This window comes from Nansenia antarctica, assembly GCF_963989245.1.
Source record: "Nansenia antarctica genome assembly, chromosome: 4".
NCBI lineage: Eukaryota > Metazoa > Chordata > Actinopteri > Argentiniformes > Microstomatidae > Nansenia > Nansenia antarctica.
The window spans coordinates 71,289,034-71,308,159 of record NC_137689.1 but is presented as its reverse complement, the minus strand read 5'-3'; the positions used below and the strand labels follow the sequence as shown (position 1 = coordinate 71,308,159).

General features: G+C 49.5%; 1 protein-coding gene across 2 annotated transcripts; it reads left to right on the top strand.

Moving 5' to 3' along the window:
• The first annotated feature begins 1,908 nt into the window (after positions 1-1,908).
• On the top strand, positions 1,909-19,070 carry smpd4 (sphingomyelin phosphodiesterase 4). 2 transcript variants are annotated; one of them, XM_080528192.1, is made up of 20 exons: positions 1,909-2,009; positions 4,141-4,232; positions 4,479-4,565; positions 5,077-5,213; positions 5,706-5,781; positions 5,920-6,028; positions 6,400-6,452; positions 6,592-6,743; positions 8,136-8,268; positions 8,645-8,716; positions 11,315-11,404; positions 12,265-12,440; positions 12,706-12,796; positions 12,998-13,095; positions 13,393-13,556; positions 14,306-14,511; positions 16,077-16,307; positions 16,760-16,891; positions 17,164-17,292; positions 18,389-19,070. In XM_080528192.1, the coding sequence occupies exons 2-20, from the start codon at positions 4,194-4,196 to the stop codon at positions 18,704-18,706; spliced, it is 2,493 nt and encodes an 830-aa protein (XP_080384318.1). In that variant the 5' UTR covers positions 1,909-2,009; positions 4,141-4,193; the 3' UTR covers positions 18,707-19,070. The 2 variants fall into 2 exon arrangements, with proteins under 2 accessions (XP_080384318.1, XP_080384319.1); XM_080528193.1 differs by lacking the exon at positions 11,315-11,404.
• The last annotated feature ends 56 nt before the right edge of the window (positions 19,071-19,126 follow it).

The window sequence follows — 19,126 nt, the reverse complement described above, 5'->3', positions numbered from 1 at the left end:
TCTTTGTTTCCCTCGCTTTGTCCTCAGAAAAGTATTGGAGGAGGTTTTGAAGGGGAGACACAAAAGGGCTCAAGTGAAGGACGGGTGAGAGGATGCGAGGGGTTGTGTGCATAACAGTTGAGAAATAAATAGCCAAAGACCACAGATCCTCAGGTCAGCAGGCCACCAGGTGAGCAGGCGAAAAGGTTTGTGCATGTTAAAAGAGTGTTAATGATGTCATAAGGCAGACAGAGGTCTGATTGGTTGATGGATTTGTTGGTAGACTTATGACATACGACATAAGACATACTAGACTTATGGTGTCCAAGATTCAAGATGGCGGGTCGCGGGGGGGGGGGATATATAAAAAATGAAAATATATTTTAAAATGAGTTATAATTATATCCTTAAGGGTGTATCTTTTCATTCAGTAAGGGTTTGAGGAGGATATGTGTCCTTTCCTGCGGAAAAAGAACAAATCATATACAGTATAACTGGTAATTCTGAAGTCTATGAGTGGTCACTAGACACTAGATCTCTATTCTCTGGGATCAATATCTTCATATTCCACAGTGAATACCGGTATGTGTCATATTGATGTTGACACAGATGAGGATGTATAGTATTGTGTGATGCAGTGAGGGTCTGACGAGGGTGTGAGCCATCCTTTCCTGTAGAAGTAAGACAATTCCATATAGAAAGTGGTCATTCTGAAGGCTACCAACAGAGTTACAGATTACCTTTGTAGGTACCTAAGTACTGTAATTTAGGCACTTAGAAACGCAATGCTTCGGTTACATTACAGTTGTGATAATAACCTGCATGAGAACATAATGTGACCAAGTTTTTTTGTAGACTATTGTAACTTGGTAGCATTGCCATCTAGCGACCAAACAGTGCTTGCACAGATACAAACATTTCCCCACGCACGGAGACACATGAGGGCACTGTAGGCTATCTGTATCCCCGTTCACTAGTTCTCCTTTTTAGGGAAATGACATCATTTCACTTGACTATTTTGATCCCTGTGGGGATATTCTTTCAAGTATATCCCGCTGCGTCCGCGTCCGGGTGTAGCATACTGCATACTAGCATACTCAATGAGTATATACTTCATACTGCATACTAGCATACTCAATGAGTATATACTTCATACTGCCTACTAAATTAATAATAAGTATGCGAAAACCAGCCGACCGTTTACAATTTTAAAACTCCATTAGCTAAAAGCTGAAATGTTGGCTGTTAACATGTCATTTTATGAAGTTTTAATATGTTTTCAGGCGAGAAAGTAACCACATATATTCCCAAAATGTGTCCAGTTTACCAAAATAAGTGATTTATGAACAAAACTACGTGCGAAACAGCCAAATGCTCCTTTAAACATGTCCTTTAAAATCTCGCGGTTTCAAAGTAAAAGCGATAGGTCAGAGAGGAAAGTGAAGGGACTTCTACAATGTGGATCAAGTGAGTTTCAAACATGAGCTGTGTCATCCAAAGTGTTGATGGACTTTCACTGTGGTAAAACCGCCAAGTAGATCGGTACTAAAGTCAAGATGATGCTGCAATGTTGGAGAAGTATTTGTGTACAGTCTACGATTCTTGGGAAATGTTCTATCACCAAAGAGTAATTATGACATTAGAATAAATGTCATATTCATTGACAGGATTACATATTTATTTCCAGAGATATATTGAATATAATTAGTTTTAGTCGAACTTGTGAAAAACTGAAGTTATAATAAAGACTTTTATACTGAAGAAACCCTTTTACAAATGAGGGTGCGTTCGTAAACTTGCTCTAAGAGCGCCGGAGCGCACACCTCGTTCAACGTCACAAAGGGACCGAGTCATGTGATTGGACGAGAGGCATTCCATGCCGTGCTGACCAGCTTTTCCACAGCAAGTTTACGAACGCACTCTCAGTAACGTTGCTCACAGCTCTCTGATGGAAACGCGGTAGACTGGAACATGAAAGTCTAATCATTATTTCCAGTTCGTGGGAGGTAAAAACGCGTTTACTACCAGTGGTATGTTGCTTTTTATGTTTCATATGTTTCATTTTACGTGTGTAGCTTTTTGTTAGCTGTCACTGTGTGAACTTAACTGGTTAGCACTGAGCTAAGCTAGCTGACATCTGCAGGAGCTAGCTGTTAGCCTGCAACTTCTTTCAGATATCTATCAACCTACTGGACCTGGTCAGCTATCAACCTACTGGACCTGGTCAGCTATCGACCTACTGAACCTGGCCAGCTATCAACCTACTGAACCTGGTCAGCTATCGACCTACTGAACCTATTCAGCTATCAACCTACTGAACCTGGTCAGCTATCAACCTACTGGACCTGGTCAGCTATCAACCTACTGAACCTGGTCAGCTATCAACCTACTGAACCTGGTCAGCTATCAACCTACTGGACCTGGTCAGCTATCAACCTACTGAACCTGGTCAGCTATCAACCTACTGAACCTAGTCAGCTATCGACCTACTGAACCTAGTCAGCTATCAACCTACTGAACCTGGTCAGCTATCAACCTACTGAACCTGGTCAGCTATCAACCTACTGAAACCATTCAGCTATCAACCTACTGAACCTGGTCAGCTATCAACCTACTGAACCTAGTCAGCTATCAACCTACTGAACCTAGTCAGCTATCAACCTACTGAACCTGGTCAGCTATCAACCTACTGAAACCATTCAGCTATCAACCTACTGAACCTATTCAGCTATCAACCTACTGAACCTATTCAGCTATCAACCTACTGAACCTAGTCAGCTATCAACCTACTGAACCTATTCAGCTATCAACCTACTGAACCTGGTCAGCTATCAACCTACTGAACCTGGTCAGCTATCAACCTACTGAACCTAGTCAGCTATCAACCTACTGAACCTATTCAGCTATCAACCTACTGAACCTAGTCAGCTATCAACCTACTGAACCTAGTCAGCTATCAACCTACTGGACCTGGTCAGCTATCAACCTACTGAACCTGGTCAGCTATCAACCTACTGAACCTGGTCAGCTATCAACCTACTGAACCTATTCAGCTATCAACCTACTGAACCTGGTCAGCTGTCAACCTACTGAACCTGGTCAGCTATCAACCTACTGAACCTTGTCAGCTATCAACCTACTGAACCTGGTCAGCTATCAACCTACTGAACCTATTCAGCTATCAACCTACTGAACCTATTCAGCTATCAACCTACTGAACCTGGTCAGCTATCAACCTACTGAACCTGGTCAGCTATCAACCTACTGAACCTGGTCAGCTATCAACCTACTGAACCTGGTCAGCTATCAACCTACTGAACCTGGTCAGCTATCAACCTACTGGACCTGGTCAGCTATCAACCTACTGAACCTATTCAGCTGTCAACCTACTGAACCTGGTCAGCTATCAACCTACTGAACTTGGTCAGCTATCAACCTACTGGACCTATTCAGCTATCAACCTACTGAACCTGGTCAGCTATCAACCTACTGAACTTGGTCAGCTATCAACCTACTGAACCTATTCAGCTATCAACCTACTGAACCTGGTCAGCTATCAACCTACTGAACCTGGTCAGCTATCAACCTACTGAACCTGGTCAGCTATCAACCTACTGGACCTGGTCAGCTATCAACCTACTGGACCTGGTCAGCTATCAACCTACTGAACCTGGTCAGCTATCAACCTACTGGACCTGGTCAGCTATCAACCTACTGAACCTAGTCAGCTATCAACCTACTGAACCTGGTCAGCTATCAACCTACTGAACCTGGTCAGCTATCAACCTACTGAACCTGGTCAGCTATCAACCTACTGAAACCATTCAGCTATCAACCTACTGAACCTGGTCAGCTATCAACCTACTGAACCTATTCAGCTATCAACCTACTGAACCTGGTCAGCTGTCCGTCGCCTTGCTATTCAGAGTATGTTAGTGGCTAGCTCTGGTGTGAGGCTGCAAGCAGGGATATCAGTGAGTGAGAAGACTTGTGCACTACTAGTTAGTTACTACTAGTTAGTTACTACTAGTTAGCAGTATTAACTGCTGCTGCTGCTGGCTAGTAACGTAGCTAGCGAAGATGCATCCATGAATATCTGCTTGTTGGAAATGTCAAAGGAAGCACTGACCGGCTCTGGTTCTGTTTTTGTTCGTCTCCCAGATGTCAAGCGGATTCTGAATCATCGTGACAGTCTGTCTCCTCCAGAATCTTCTATGGCCGCCCCAACCTTGCAACAGCCCAGCTTCCTTCTGGTCAGTTGTTAAACTTACTTAACTGTACATACTCAGAGTGACTTAAACGTGTCTCTAACTCCTCACCTAGTCAGGGAAATGTCTGCTTGTCTTCATGCTGAAAGCTAAACCAATATCTTTAGTATAGTGTCTATGTACTTCATTGTTGGTTGGTAAACAGTTAAACTGTTTTAATATTATTAGTATAGTATACTCTCCCTTGCTATCAGTTGTGTGAAGTATTTTTTTTCTTCTGTTTTTTCACAGGCTAACCTGAAAGCGGACGTAACCACCAAGCCTTTTCTCCATCGTTGCCAGGAGCTGGTGAAGGTGATCAATGACTACCCGGCTAAGGTACGCCACCCCTGGACACCGATATATTGACAGTGTGTTTGTTTTCTCTGGATCTTGTCTTCTTTCGTGTGTGTGGGAGTGGAGGAATGTGATGAAGGCAGCTGCTATGGCTGTGGGGTAGGGTAGGGATGAGTGGGACAATGTCAAGAAGACACAATGTCTGGACACACAGGGCCCATGATGAGAACAGCTGTTGTACTCCAGACGTGAGTGAGTGAGTGAGTGAGTGCGCGTGCGTGTGTGCGCGTGTGCGAACTCTCAGTAGGTCAAAGAGCAGTATATAACGTCACAACCATCAATCAATCTTCGAGTCAATTAGCCATGTCATCATCAGCCTAAAGCTCCACATATGGATCAGTTGACCTCAACCTATTCTCCCCCATGAGATTCTTCCCCATGTCAGTCGGATGAGGACCACTTCAGTGTGGATGATGAGTGGAGTAAAGGAGAGGCTGTGGTGGTTGTGGCTGACAGCTGAAGGCCTCCTGCTGTACCTGGTCTCTCTCCCCAGGAGCTGCACCTGATCTTCCCCTGGCTGGTGGAGTGTGTGTTCGGCAGTCTGGATGGGGTCATCGTGGGCTGGAACCTGCGGTCTCTGCAGGCGCGCAGCAACGAGTACAACATCGCCATGGACTTCCTGGACCCCAGGTAGGCTACTGGCCCTTTTCTCATTTCATTTTATTTAAGTGGTTTTTACCAGATGCTTTTTTTTCCAAAGCGACTTACAATAACTACATTTGTAAGTGAACCAACTCTAGAGATATATTTTCGGGACATTTATATTATATATATTTTTTAAAGTAATTGTTTCAGAGTGGGGCAGTCCCACTCGCATTTTTCTTTTTATTGATAGAGACAGTATAGATTATAACAGGAAGGATGGGTGAGAGAGAGAAGGGATGACAAGCAGGACATGTCCGCGGCTGGAATCGAACCCGGAACCCTGCGGTTAAATGGTCGACGCTTAACCCATTACACCACCTAAGCGCCCGTTCTAGACATTTATATACACGGTTTATGTTTCATATCTATGTGCCCAATGCCATTCCGTCGCTGTCGGTCATAACCATGTCGAGTCCTATATAACGAGGTAACCTGTGATGTGGTTGGTTAAGTCTTGTGTTTTCGTGTGCTTTTCAGCGGGCCGATGATGAAGCTGGTGTACAAGCTGCAAGCAGAGGAGTACAAGTATGAAGTACCCGTCAGTTATCTACCTGTAAGTACCAACACTATGTTTCTTAACCTGACTATCGGCTCAGTTTCATACAGGGTGATACAAGATGATAGTAACTTCATTCATGGTCAGAAGAACATGGGCTGATGTGCAGCTCTGGTGCTCTGTTGTCTCTCGCAGGGTCCTGTGAAGGCGTCCATCCAGGAAGGCGTCCTCCCGGATTGCCCGCTTTTTCACAACAAGCTGCAGTTTCCTCTGTCTGGTTTGCTGACCCTCAGCATGGCGCTCAGTATCCTCCATGTTTAAACTCTTCACACCTCATTCTCTCCTTAATCCTTAACTCACCTAACTCCATTGAAGATGCTTTTTAGTCTGGGATTAGGCTTAAACCTTGTGGTGTTTTAGACTAGTTCTAGACCTTCACACATTCATGGAGCCGGGTTCCAAAGGCCTTAAGGCCTGGACTAAATCACACTTTATGTGTGAAATCTCCATTGAAGATGCTTTTTAGTCTGGGACTAGGCTTAAGACTTGGTCTGTGAAACCGGCCCATAAAGTTTGAGACCAGTTCTGTACCTTCCACATGATGTTTTAGACTAGTTCTAGCCCTTCACATATATATGTTTTAAAGGCCGCTGGTGTTCCTTAACCCTTCCTCAGATCCGTTTGAATTCTACATGTTTAATTTGGCCTCCAGTCTCATCACACCAAAGGTAAGCACATTTTCAAATCAAATCGGTCAATCAAATCAGTCAATCCAATAGTCATTTACACAATACACAGTACAGGATACAACGTAATGCCCTGCTTTAGATCAGACTTTGACGTGACGTCTCCATGTCCTCCTCGTAGAACCACCTGCCTGGCCAGCACGTCAGCTCCTCGGACAGCGCCTACTTCGTACTGGTGGACACCTACCTCAAGTACTTCCTCCCGACAGAGGGCAGCGTGCCTCCTTCTCCCTTCTCCGACTCCAGAGGCTCCGTCTCCCAGCCTGCTCCCAGGTATGTGCCAGCTCTCTCCCAGCCTGCTCCCAGGTATAGACCAGCTCTGTCAGCCTGCCCCCAGGTATAGACCAGCTCTCTCAGCCTGCCCCCAGGTATAGACCAGCTCTGTCAGCCTGCCCCCAGGTATAGACCAGCTCTGTCAGCATGCCCCCAGGTATAGACCAGCTCTGTCAGCCTGCCCCCAGGTATAGACCAGCTCTCTCAGCCTGCCCCCAGGTATAGACCAGCTCTCTCAGCCTGCTCCCAGGTATAGACCAGCTCTCTCAGCCTGCCCCCAGGTATAGACCAACAACTCTCTCAGCCTGCCCCCAGGTATAGACCAGCTCTCTCAGCCTGCCCCCAGGTATAGACCAACAACTCTCTCAGCCTGCCCCCAGGTATAGACCAGCTCTCTCAGCCTGCCCCCAGGTATAGACCAGCTCTCTCAGCCTGCCCCCAGGTATAGACCAGCTCTCTCAGCCTGCCCCCAGGTATAGACCAGCTCTCTCAGCCTGCCCCCAGGTATAGACCAGCTCTCTCAGCCTGCCCCCAGGTATAGACCAGCTCTGTCAGCCTGCCCCCAGGTATAGACCAGCTCTCTCAGCCTGCCCCCAGGTATAGACCAACAACTCTCTCAGCCTGCCCCCAGGTATAGACCAGCTCTCTCAGCCTGCCCCCAGGTATGGACCAGCTCTCTCAGCCTGCTCCCAGGTATAGACTAGCTCTGTCAGCCTGCCCCCAGGTATAGACCAGCTCTCTCAGCCTGCCCCCAGGTATGGACCAGCTCTCTCAGCCTGCCCCCAGGTATAGACCAGCTCTGTCAGCCTGCCCCCAGGTATAGACCAGCTCTCTCAGCCTGCCCCCAGGTATGGACCAGCTCTCTCAGCCTGCCCCCAGGTATAGACCAGCTCTGTCAGCCTGCCCCCAGGTATAGACCAGCTCTGTCAGCCTGCCCCCAGGTATGGACCAGCTCTCTCAGCCTGCCCCCAGGTATAGACCAGCTCTCTCAGCCTGCCCCCAGGTATAGACCAGCTCTCTCAGCCTGCCCCCAGGTATAGACCAACAACTCTCTCAGCCTGCCCCCAGGTATAGACCAGCTCTCTCAGCCTGCCCCCAGGTATAGACCAGCTCTCTCAGCCTGCCCCCAGGTATGGACCAGCTCTCTCAGCCTGCTCCCAGCCCCAGGTATGGGCCAGCAACACACTTGAAATATTTGGGGGTGGTAGTGGTGGACTAGTGGATAGTAGAGTTGTACCGGTGATCAGAAGGTCATGAGTTCAAATCCCACCTGGGAACACCACCACCAGCGTTCCCTTGAATAAGGCTCATAGCCCTTTAAAGTGATTGATTTATTGGCAATTAAAACATTGTTTGTTTGTTTGTTTGTTTGTTTGTGTGTGTGTCCTCCAGGTCTCCCAGCGCGCCCTTCTCAGGGTACGGCATCCACAACACCAGCCTCCTGAAGCGCCACATATCCCACCAGCCATCCGTTAACGCCGACCCCGCCGCCCAGGAGATCTGGAGGTCAGAGACGCTGCTACAGGTGAGGCTCCTCCCACCCTCCCTCCCCCCCGCCTCTTGAGAGATTTATTTATTTATCAAAAGAAGCCTAGATTTTCCTTTAGCGACATTGATGGAATACCCCCCTGGTCAGATGTTTTAAGTATCAGGAATGATTGTGTGCGTGTGTGTGTCTGTGTGTGTGCGTCTGTGTGTCTGTGTGTGTGCGTCTGTGTGTCTGCGTCTGTGTGTCTGTGTGTCTGTGTGTGTGTGTGTGCGTGTGCGTGCGCGCGTGCGTGTGCGTGCGTGTGTGTGCGTGCGTGTGCGTGTGTGTGTGTGCGTCTGTGTGTCTGCGTCTGTGTGTCTGCGTGTGTGTGTGTCTGCGTCCGTGTGTGTGTCCGTGTCCCTCCCTCCCTCAGGTGTTTGTGGAGATCTGGCTGCATCACTACTCCCTGGAGATGTACCAGAAGCTGCAGTCCCCACAGGTGAAGGTAAGAGTATGGTACAACCCACCCCCCCCCCCCCCCCCACCAGACTCGACCCGACACCCCCCCCCACCAAAACCTGCACTGTGGCACCGCACGGCTGATACGGCTAATCACACCCCCCCCACCCCCACTACCGCCCCTCTCCCTCCTCGGGGCCTGCACTCTGATCACCACAATCCCCCCCGCCCCACTCTGTGTGCCTCCCTTCACACTCACTCTATCTGAAACACACACACACACACGCACACACACACTGATGAAAATAGTCAACGGGTCAACGGGCCAGAGGTATACATGTTCGTCACATATGTCCCATATTGACGATGATACCATCTGTCCCCTTTTCACCACTAGGGGGCCAGAATGGCTCACATTGTCCTGCTGTTAGCTCGCGGGGGGCAACACTTCATACTGTTATAGTCACTTCCACACCTGCACACCTGCACCATACAACTGTAGTGTGTCTCTACACTGGGGCGTTCTGTATAGGAGGTGTGTTCAGCCCTGGCTCCTGATGGGTTTGTGTCAGGGTAAGGTGGAACCTCAGACGGGAGGGATCTGTCTACACACACACACACACACACGCACACACACACACACACACTCATACACACACACACACACACACACACACACACACACACACACACACACACACACACACACACACACACACACACACACACACACACACACACACACACTCTCTCTCTCTCACACACACACACACACACAGAGACACAGCCAAGGCTGTGACTGTTGTCCTGTTCAACGTTACCATCAAAGCAGTCCAACAACATGGGAATCATCAGGAGTTTTATCTGGAATGGCAGCTTCTCTTTTGATTCATGATTCATTGATTGATTGATTGATTGATTGGCATCTGGGCTGAGCAGAGGTAGTGTCTGCCGTGCACTGACTGGGCATGTGTTTCTGGTAGTAGTGCTTTTGCTTCCTCCTCCTCCTCGTTGATCTGCTCATGCTGTCTATCTGTGTTTGTGAGTCCATCCACTTTTTTTCTGTCGCGTCCTGTCTTGGCCACGTGTCACTGGCTGCTGGTTGCGATTGATTGGCTGCTCGGGCTTCAGCCAGCTGATTGGTCGATTGCTGTTTCTCCGCGTCGGTTGATATCGACATTCCGTCATCCGTCTGCATTTCCCCGCCATGACCCCTGACCCTGCTCCTCCTGACCCCATGACCCCTGACCCTATGACATAAATAAATATATATATAAATATAAATGCATAGATTCTAATGCTTCATTCTGTAGCCAATCAAAGTGTTGTTGCTAGGTAAACACCACATAAAACACCTGCCACTCTAGGTGGGGAATGTTCTGGAAATCTCTTTAAGTTAAGTAATGCGGGGTACACACATAACGATTTTCGGATGTCTGAAAACAACAGAAAACGCCCGGTTATCAGATGGCTCTTAACATTTTCCTATAACAAAATCCTGTGGTGTGAGGTGTGTTAAGAGTGACTTCTCTTCAATTGTGCAATCAACTCTCCCGGCAACCTGCTCGGAAAATGGGCGTGGCCGGCAATCGTAAATGTGAAATGCGTTAAATACTTCCGACCAGAAACCATAGGGTTGCCAGATTGTTTGGTGAAATTAGCGGTTTTAGACTGTGGTTAGGGTGGAAAATGTCATTCCCATCTGGCAACCCTGCTCGCCAATCAAGAAGCGTGGGGAACGAGACTAGAGAGTTTGGAGTCTGTCGTAACGAAAATCTTTATGTCTGTGGGGTGCTGAAATGGGGAAATTCGCGCACAGCACACACAACACGATCAAGGCTGTTCAAATCCAAGATTTTGTTTCTTCATGTGTGGGGTCTGTCTCAGATAAGATTTCTGTTAAGATTTTGAAATTCCTTATGTGTGTACCCCGCTTTAAGTTTAGCAGGATTCCTGCTTCCCCCCCCATACATATTCAATACACACTTCTATTAGATTGTAGTTAAGGATGAAACCGTCCATATAGTATAGCCTAAACAATGCAGTAACCCTCTCCCCCCACCCCTCGAAAAACAACAACCTGTAACACTTAATATTTTGTTCTGAAACTTGTGGAAAAGATCCTTTTACTATGGATAGTTCAGCTCCTCCACCTAAACTCTCTTAACCAACCCCTTAACCAGTCTCTTAACCAGTCTCTTATTAACCAACCCCCTAACAGTGTGTTGTGTCTTGTGTTCCTCTCTAGAGGATATTAACAGTTGAATGTGTCCTGTCTGGGGGGTGTGGGAAGGGCTACTGCAGCGCCCCCTAGCTGTCACAGCATTGTGGTGTTCCTGTGGTCAATATGTCTTTTGTTTGTCTGTTTTTTGTTTTGTTTTTTCTCTTTTTGCTCCTTTTTTTTCCCTTCCTTCTTTTCTTTTCTTTCTTTCTTTCCTTCCCGTCTTTACAACCTTTCCTTTGTGGGATTGCACTCCTATCCCTTTTTCTTTTGTTTCTTCCTTCCTTCCTTCCCTTTCCTATTCTCATGTTCACCTCCCTCCTTTTCTTCCCCTCTCTTTCCTCCCCCTCTCCCCTTCGCCCCCCCACCCCCACTGTTGTTGTCACTCCTCTTCCTCCTCCTCTTCCTCCCCTGGTGGTTCAGCTGGCCCTGCTGCAGTACCGCCTCAGTATGTCCAGCATGCCGTGCCAGAGCCCCCCTCCTCCAGGCACTGGGACCCTCCACACCTACCAAGTACTTTTACCTTTTGATTCACCCCCCCGGTGGGGCCTGCTGGAGGTAAAGCCCAGGCCGGCCAGAGTAGCATTGATAAGGACTTACTATGTGTCAAGGGAAGGTCAAGGGTACTTCTCTTCTCTAAAAAGCATCATTCGTTGTTTCAGCAGTGTTGATAGATAGTTGAACGAAGTCCTAGTGTAGCTTAGGGAGGCAAATCCTCAATGTGAGAGAGAAAGGCATGATGCAAAACCTGGAAACCGTTTGTCATGTTTTGAAGGCGTTTGGAGAATATGACGTTACTAAAAAATCTATTTACGACCTGTAGAGAAGTATCCTTGAATGGAGAATTAAACCTTGAGTGTTGTTGTTGTTTTTTGTTTTTTTAAAGTGTGTGTATGTTTGTGTGTTTGTTTGTGTGTTGTTCTTTCCTTTTAAACGCATGCTTTATCTGTGTCTGGTGTTGTTGTCATGGTTACTGTACGTCGTGTCATGTTTCGTCGTCGTCATCTCACATGTTTTCCGTCTCGAGGCAAAACACTACTCACAGTTTACACCACCTCCGTCATCCAAGTCTCCCAAATGTCAAGCACATCTGTCATATTACAGTCTCTGTCCATTACTGACCAGTGTAAGGCTGTGTCTGGATGTTAATGTCAACTTCTGTATAAACGAGACGTTAAAGTTTGGCTTGTTCAGTCACAACAGCAGCGATGGTTTGGGGGTGGGGGGGGGGGATAAGGGGGAAGTGTTCCAAGCCCGCTGTGTGATCAGTTAGCTGCGGAGCTCTGTTGTGATTGGCTGTTGGCCTGTGGAGCTCTTGTTGTGATTGGCTGCTGTTGGCTTTTGGAGCGTTGCGTGATTGGCTGTTGTTTCAGGAGCCATTCAGCCCGACGGAGGAGCATGTCCTGGTGGTGCGCCTCCTGGTGAAGCACCTCCACGCCTTCTCCTGCAGCCTGAAGCCCGAGCTGGTCTCCTCCTCCTCCGCCTCCTCCTCCTCCTCCTCGCCCTCCGCCCCCCACTCCCACGCCAGCCCCCTGGAGGAGTTCAAGAGGTGAGCCGATATCAGGAACAGCCCTTACCTGTATTATACTTGTCCTGAGGGACAGACCATACCTGTAAGATACCTGAGGGACAGACCCACCTGTACTATACCTGAGGGACAGACTTACCTGTACTGTACCTGAGGGACAGACCTACCTGTACCTGCCTTACACACTTTTGATGACTCTTTGATGATACTTTTGAAACCAGGGAATATTGGGAGAGGGTTCTTGTAAGGCTCTGGTTCATCTCCCCCCGTATGTGTGTCCCTGCAGGGTGGTGGTTCAGCGGTTCGTCCAGCAGAAGCTCTACGTCTTCCTCCAGCACTGCTTCGGCCACTGGCCTCTGGACGCCTCCTTCAGAGCGGTAGGCCTCACACCCGCCAGGCGGACATGTTGGTGACAGTCACAACCTCTACCTACCCACTCAGCGGCCATCTTGGATGCCCTGATGTCTTCTCTACATAGACTAGACTGTTCTCACAAAATTTTCACTTGACAAGAATACAACTTTGAAACAACAGAGTTTTACGCATTTTACATTTTCTTTTGTATTTAAAATGTTCAGGTGCTGGAGACTTGGCTCAGCTACATCCAGCCGTGGAGGTACACAGGAGAGAAGACCAACCCTCAGGCGGACCAGAACAGAGGGGTGCCTGAGAAATGGTGAGCAGCCTGGGGGCCTAGACCCAGGGCAGGCTAGTCACGTGTGGAGACGGCGCCAGTGCTCCCTTTGAAAATATTTGACTCAAAATTTGGCCACAGAACTGTGTATGTGTGTCTGTCAATTTCTCTTGATACTTACATTTAACGTTTTTCTCCCTTTCTCTCTTTCTCTCTTTCTGTCTCTCTCTCTCATTCTATCTCTCTTTCTATTTTTCTCTCTCTTTCTCTTTCTCTTTCTCTATCTCTATCTCTATCTCTATCTCTATCTCTATCTCTATCTCTCTCTCTCTCTCTCAGGGCCTCGTTCGTCCAGGATAACCTGCTCATGTACACCAAGCTCTTCCAGGGCTTTCTGAACAGAGTGGTGCGCACAGACCTGGTCAACGTTAAAAATGCACTAATGGTCTTCAGGGTGGCCAAGGTCTTCGCTCAGTCAAACCTAGCAGAGATGATCCAGAAAGGTGAGGACAGAACCACTCCAGGTCAAAGACCAGCTATTATGACGGTTTTCTGTCCGTTACTCGTGAATTCAGCTTTCCAACGACATTGCAGGGGTGATGCTGTAGTGCTGTTACGGTATAGCTTGTACCGCGACTTCTCCCCAGCCTTGGAGACCTTGTCAAATCAAATACAATTTTATTTTGAGTGCTTTTACAATCGCAATACACTAAACAACTTGTCTTTACCTGCCCCCACCCTCTCTCTCTATCTCTCCCTCCCCTCCCCCTATCCTTCTCCCTCCCCTCCCTCCCCCTATCCTTCTCCCTCCCCTCCCTCCCTCCCCCTATCCTTCTCCCTCCCTCCCTCCTGCTCTCCATCCCGCCCTCTCTCTCTATATCCATCTCTCCCTCCCTCTCTCCCCCCATCCCTCTCCCTCTCTCTCTCCCCCCCTCCCCCTATCCTTCTCCCTCCCTCCCTCCTGCTCTCCATCCCGCCCTCTCTCTCTATCTCCATCTCTCCCTCCCTCTCTCCCCCCATCCCTCTCCCTCTCTCTCTCCCCCCCTCTCTCTCCATCCCGCCCGCCCTCTCTCTCTATCTCTCCCTCCCTCCCCCTATCCTTCTCCCTCCCTCTCTCCTGTTCTCCATCCCGCCCCCTCTCTCTATCTCTATCTCTCCTTCCCTCTCTCCCCTTCCCTCTCTCCCCCTATCACTCTCCTTCTTGCTCTCCATCCCTCACTCTCTCTCCCCCCTTCCTCCCTCCCTCCCCCAGGAGAACAGTTGTTCCTGGAGCCGGAGCATGTCCTCCACCACCGGCAGCACCGCGTGTTCCTCACGCCGGCTCACGGGGGCAGCTTCCTGTCGTCGCGGCAACCCGCGGTGACGGACGCCGTGTTCCGCGTGAAGAGCTACGTGTACGGCCTGGAGGGCCAGGACTGCCAGTACAAACAGATGTTCGGCACGGAGCTGAGGGGCACGGTGAGGGGGTGTTCTGGGGGGAGCATGGGGTGTTCTGGGGGGGGGGGCTGGGGGCGTTCTGGTGTTCTGGGGGGGGCAGGGGGCGTTCTGGTGTTCTGGGGGGGGCAGGGGGCATTCTGGTGTTCTGGGGGGGGCAGGGGGCGTTCTGGTGTTCTGGGGGGGGCAGGGGGCGTTCTGGTGTTCTGGGGGGGCAGGGGGCATTCTGGTGTTCTGGGGGGGCAGGGGGCGTTCTGGTGTTCTGGGGGGGCAGGGGGTGTTCTGGGGGGGGGGCAGGGGGTGTTCTGGGGGGGGGGCAGGGGGTGTTCTGGGGTCCTGGGGGGGGCAGGGGGCGTTCTGGTGTTCTGGGGGGGGCAGGGGGCGTTCTGGGGTCCTGGGGGGGGCAGGGGGCGTTCTGGTGTTCTGGGGGGGGCAGGGGGCGTTCTGGGGTTCTGGGGGGGGCAGGGGGCGTTCTGGTGTTCTGGGGGGGGCAGGGGGCGTTCTGGTGTTCTGGGGGGGCAGGGGGCGTTCTGGTGTTCTGGGGGGGGCAGGGGGTGTTCTGGGGGGGCAGGGGGTGTTCTGGGGGGGGCAGGGGGCATTCTGGTGTTCTGGGGGGGGCAGGGGGCGTTCTGGTGTTCTGGGGGGGGCAGGGGGCGTTCTGGTGTTCTGGGGGGGCAGGGGGCATTCTGGTGTTCTGGGGGGGCAGGGGGCGTTCTGGTGTTCTGGGGGGGGCAGGGGGCGTTCTGGTGTTCTGGGGGGGGCAGGGGGCGTTCTGGTGTTCTGGGGGGGGGCAGGGGGTGTTCTGGTGTTCTGGGGGGGGGCAGGGGGCGTTCTGGTGTTCTGGGGGGGGCAGGGGGCGTTCTGGGGGGGGGGCAGGGGGCGTTCTGGTGTTCTGGGGGGGGGCAGGGGGGGGGCAGGGGGCGTTCTGGGGGGGGCAGGGGGCATTCTGGTGTTCTGGGGGGGGCAGGGGGCGTTCTGGCGTTCTGGGGGGGGCAGGGGGCGTTCTGGCGTTCTGGGGGGGGCAGGGGGCGTTCTGGGGGGGGCAGGGGGCGTTCTGGTGTTCTGGGGGGGGCAGGGGGCATTCTGGTGTTCTGGGGGGGCAGGGGGCATTCTGGTGTTCTGGGGGGGGCAGGGGGCATTCTGGTGTTCTGGGGGAGGCAGGGGGCGTTCTGGTGTTCTGGTGGCGGGCAGGGGGCGTTCTGGTGTTCTGGTGGGGGGCAGGGGGTGTTCTGGTGTTCTGGGGGGGGCAGGGGGCGCTCTGGTGTTCTGGGGGGGGCAGGGGGTGTTCTGGTGTTCTGGGGGGGGGGGCGGCTGTTTTTATTTGGATTCAAGGCAAGGGTATCTGGGATTTGTCAATCATGGTGGTTTGCCATTGGGGGATGGGTTGACAATGGCAGTTTCAATCAGAGAACAATGCTGTAGCAGTTTCAGAGGTGTGGCTCATCCCCTTAATCATTGTTCTGATGCCACCATTAGACCCAGAGCTATTGGATTGCATCATCAGTCAGTCTCTGATGACATTTCCTGACAAACCTTCCTTCTGTGTAGCGTACATGCTCACCTCTCCCACTCCTGTGTGTGTGGTGCAGGTTCTGAAGCTGATCCAGATCATCGCCCAGGCCCGGCAGACGGCCAAGCGGATATCGGATCACTCTGCCGAGGTGACGACCAACAACTCGTTCATGTCCTGGTTCGGGATGGGCTCGCCGGACCTCAACCACACCTTCAACGGAGGAGAGGTGGACGACACCGGGGAGTATGTGAAGAAGACCCACGAGTTCCTGGACAGGGCGCTGGACTACCTGTGTCAGATCTTCCGAGTGGGTGAACTCCACATGGAGCTCTGTTAACCTCTTAAGCTTTATAATAATAATAATAATAATAATAATAATAATAACTGACATTGCTGTGTTAATTGTTTCCTGTACTTATTCGTTAATACTGTGTTCTATGTACTCATGTTTTCTGTTGCTTGTTCTTTCCGTGTTTTTGTCTACCCATACTGTCAACGTCTTTTGAGTCCCTGAAAAGTGCTTTTTAAATAATAATGAATTATTATTATTATTTATAACTGTATTTCTTTTTATGTAGTTCAAAGTGCTTTGACAGTTCAGCAGCACAACCATAACAACAATAATAAAAAATAAAAAACAATGTCTCAGACGACGTTGGGTGTTATGTAGTTTAGTTGGTTTCTATGTATTACTGTAGTTGATATGATGGGAAACGTAATAATGCCTGTTTTGCCGTCCTGTCACCCTGTCTCCTGCAGGTGAACGCAGGGCAGCTGTCCCAGCTGATAGCTAACCTGGGCTCGGGCCAGGACGACGGGAACTCACGGCAGCTTCCAGACTGCATCCAGGGGGAGAACGGCCTCGTCCTCACAGACGTGGGCCGGATGCAGGTACCCTTGACCTATAACCCCACACCTACAACCTTAACCCTTAACCCACACCTACAACCTCAACCTTTAACTCACCAACTTACAAAGATTTCCGGAACCCTCACCACCTAGAGTTCCAAGTGTTTTATGTGGTGTTTACCTAACAACAATACTTTTTTGGGGGGGTGAATAAAATCACCTTTGGCACTAAATTAGTTAAGCCCAGCTTCACACCAAACCCAACCATGTCATCGTAGAGGGAGTGCTCTAAAACACATGTCCTTCCTTTACAGATCATCAATGGCCAGCGCCGGTTTGAGATCGAGTACCAGGGAGACCCCGAGCTTCAGCCAATCAGGAGCTATGAGAGCGCCATCCTGGTCCGACTGCTCTTCAGGATCACCTCTCTGATGAATGATAGGGTAAGGGATGTGTCCGTCAGGGGTTCAGTCCCTCCCTCTCACAGCCTAGCAGCCAGTCATGATGCCTGTACACGATGGACACCCTCCATCCATTATTGATTATATTGTGTAAATAGACTTTGTAATTGATATGTAATTAATCAGTTGTGTTGTATCCGTTTGTAATTTGAATGTACATTTAAGCAGGGCTCCTCTGAAAAAGATACTGTGGTCTCAGTAGGACACAAAATGAAGCATCGTAATCTATGCATTGTTGGAGCATAAAGTCACCCAAAGTGGCACTGTAGAATGTTGACAATTTGGGCGACTTAATTCTCCCTCGGCACTGAATGAGTTAATCAGCGAAAATGTGCTTAGGTTATCTTTTTATAGCCTGTATCTGCTCACTGTTTCTGTTGCTTGTTTGTTGTTATTTTATGTTGTATATTGGATGTTTTTATACTGTATGTGGTGTCCTTTTTTTGTGCTGCTTTTCTTGGCCAGGGCTACTGTCTCAATGGACCTAGTATCGCTAAGCCACGCCCCCTTTGAAAACTCGGACAAACAAACAACGCTTCACTGACAGTGACTGACTGACCAACCGTGACTAAATTACATTCAATTACTTACAATGGCGGGAGTTGGCAAATTTCTGATTTACCACAGCAAGTAATAGACATGTTTTTTAAAGATGACAAGAATATTTAGTCTAGAAGCTTTTCACCATCAGATATTAGCGAGTTGTTTGGCCGAGTTTTAAGAATTAATAATTTAATTTTGCCATTTAGCAGACGCATTTAATCCAAAGCGATTTACAATTATGAATTACAGGGACATTCCCCCTGGAGTAACTGAGGGCTAAGTGCCTTACTCAAGGGCACACTAGTAGTGGTGTGGTTTCAGGTGGTGTGGTTTCAGGTGGGATTTGAACTCACAACCTTCCGATCACAAGTCCAACTCACTATCCACTAGACCACCACTACCCCTGCCTGTCGTGACTTTTGCTATGATATGATTGGACAATTTCTATTTTGGGGTGTGGCTTAGCGATAGGTCCATATGACTACTCAGGTTAAATAAAGGATTCATTAAAAAAAAAAATCTCTCCCCTCCACAGTTCGGGGGTCACATGGACGCGCTGTGCTCGCGGCCGGACCTCCTGGGGCGTCTGGGGCGCCACTACCTCGCAAGCCCCGCCCCCGACAGCCGGAGGAGGAGCCCGTCGACCCGGCGGACGGTAGAGAGGAACGTACAACCGCGGCTTAGCTTACGCACGCTCGCTAGCTACAGAACCTTGCTGATGCTTCTGCTGCTGTACCTGCTGGGGGCGCTGTTCTCCTTCGGCCCCGTCTCCAGCACGCTGCTTGTCCTCCTCGGAGGCCTTTTCTACGGACTCTTCATGACCCTGTTTGGAGATAAACTGAAGTCCCAGTAGCAGGCGGGAATGAAATGGATGATTTTTTTTTTTTTTGTGACTTTTGCGTCATGCTTTTTGCAGTCTCTTGTGATTTAAAAAAAAAATGTGTTCGTTCTTAATCTTGTAAATAAATGCAAGTGCATTGCGGTTCGGATGTTGTGCTACATTGTATTTTTATAGGCAGCTTTACTGACGTATGGGTGGATTGGTTGATTTGAAGCACCACAGTCCATTAATTTCAAATTCAGAAATGATATTGAATGTTTTTTTCAATGGCGTAATAACAGGATAGTGACCATGATGATGTCCAATAAACCATTTTTATGTACAGGTGTTATTGGCTTTCTCATCAATAAAACACTAAATCTAAAGTAACTGAATAAATAATTCTCCATCTCATTATAATCTCCTCATAAACGTTTTGACATGTTTCATCTC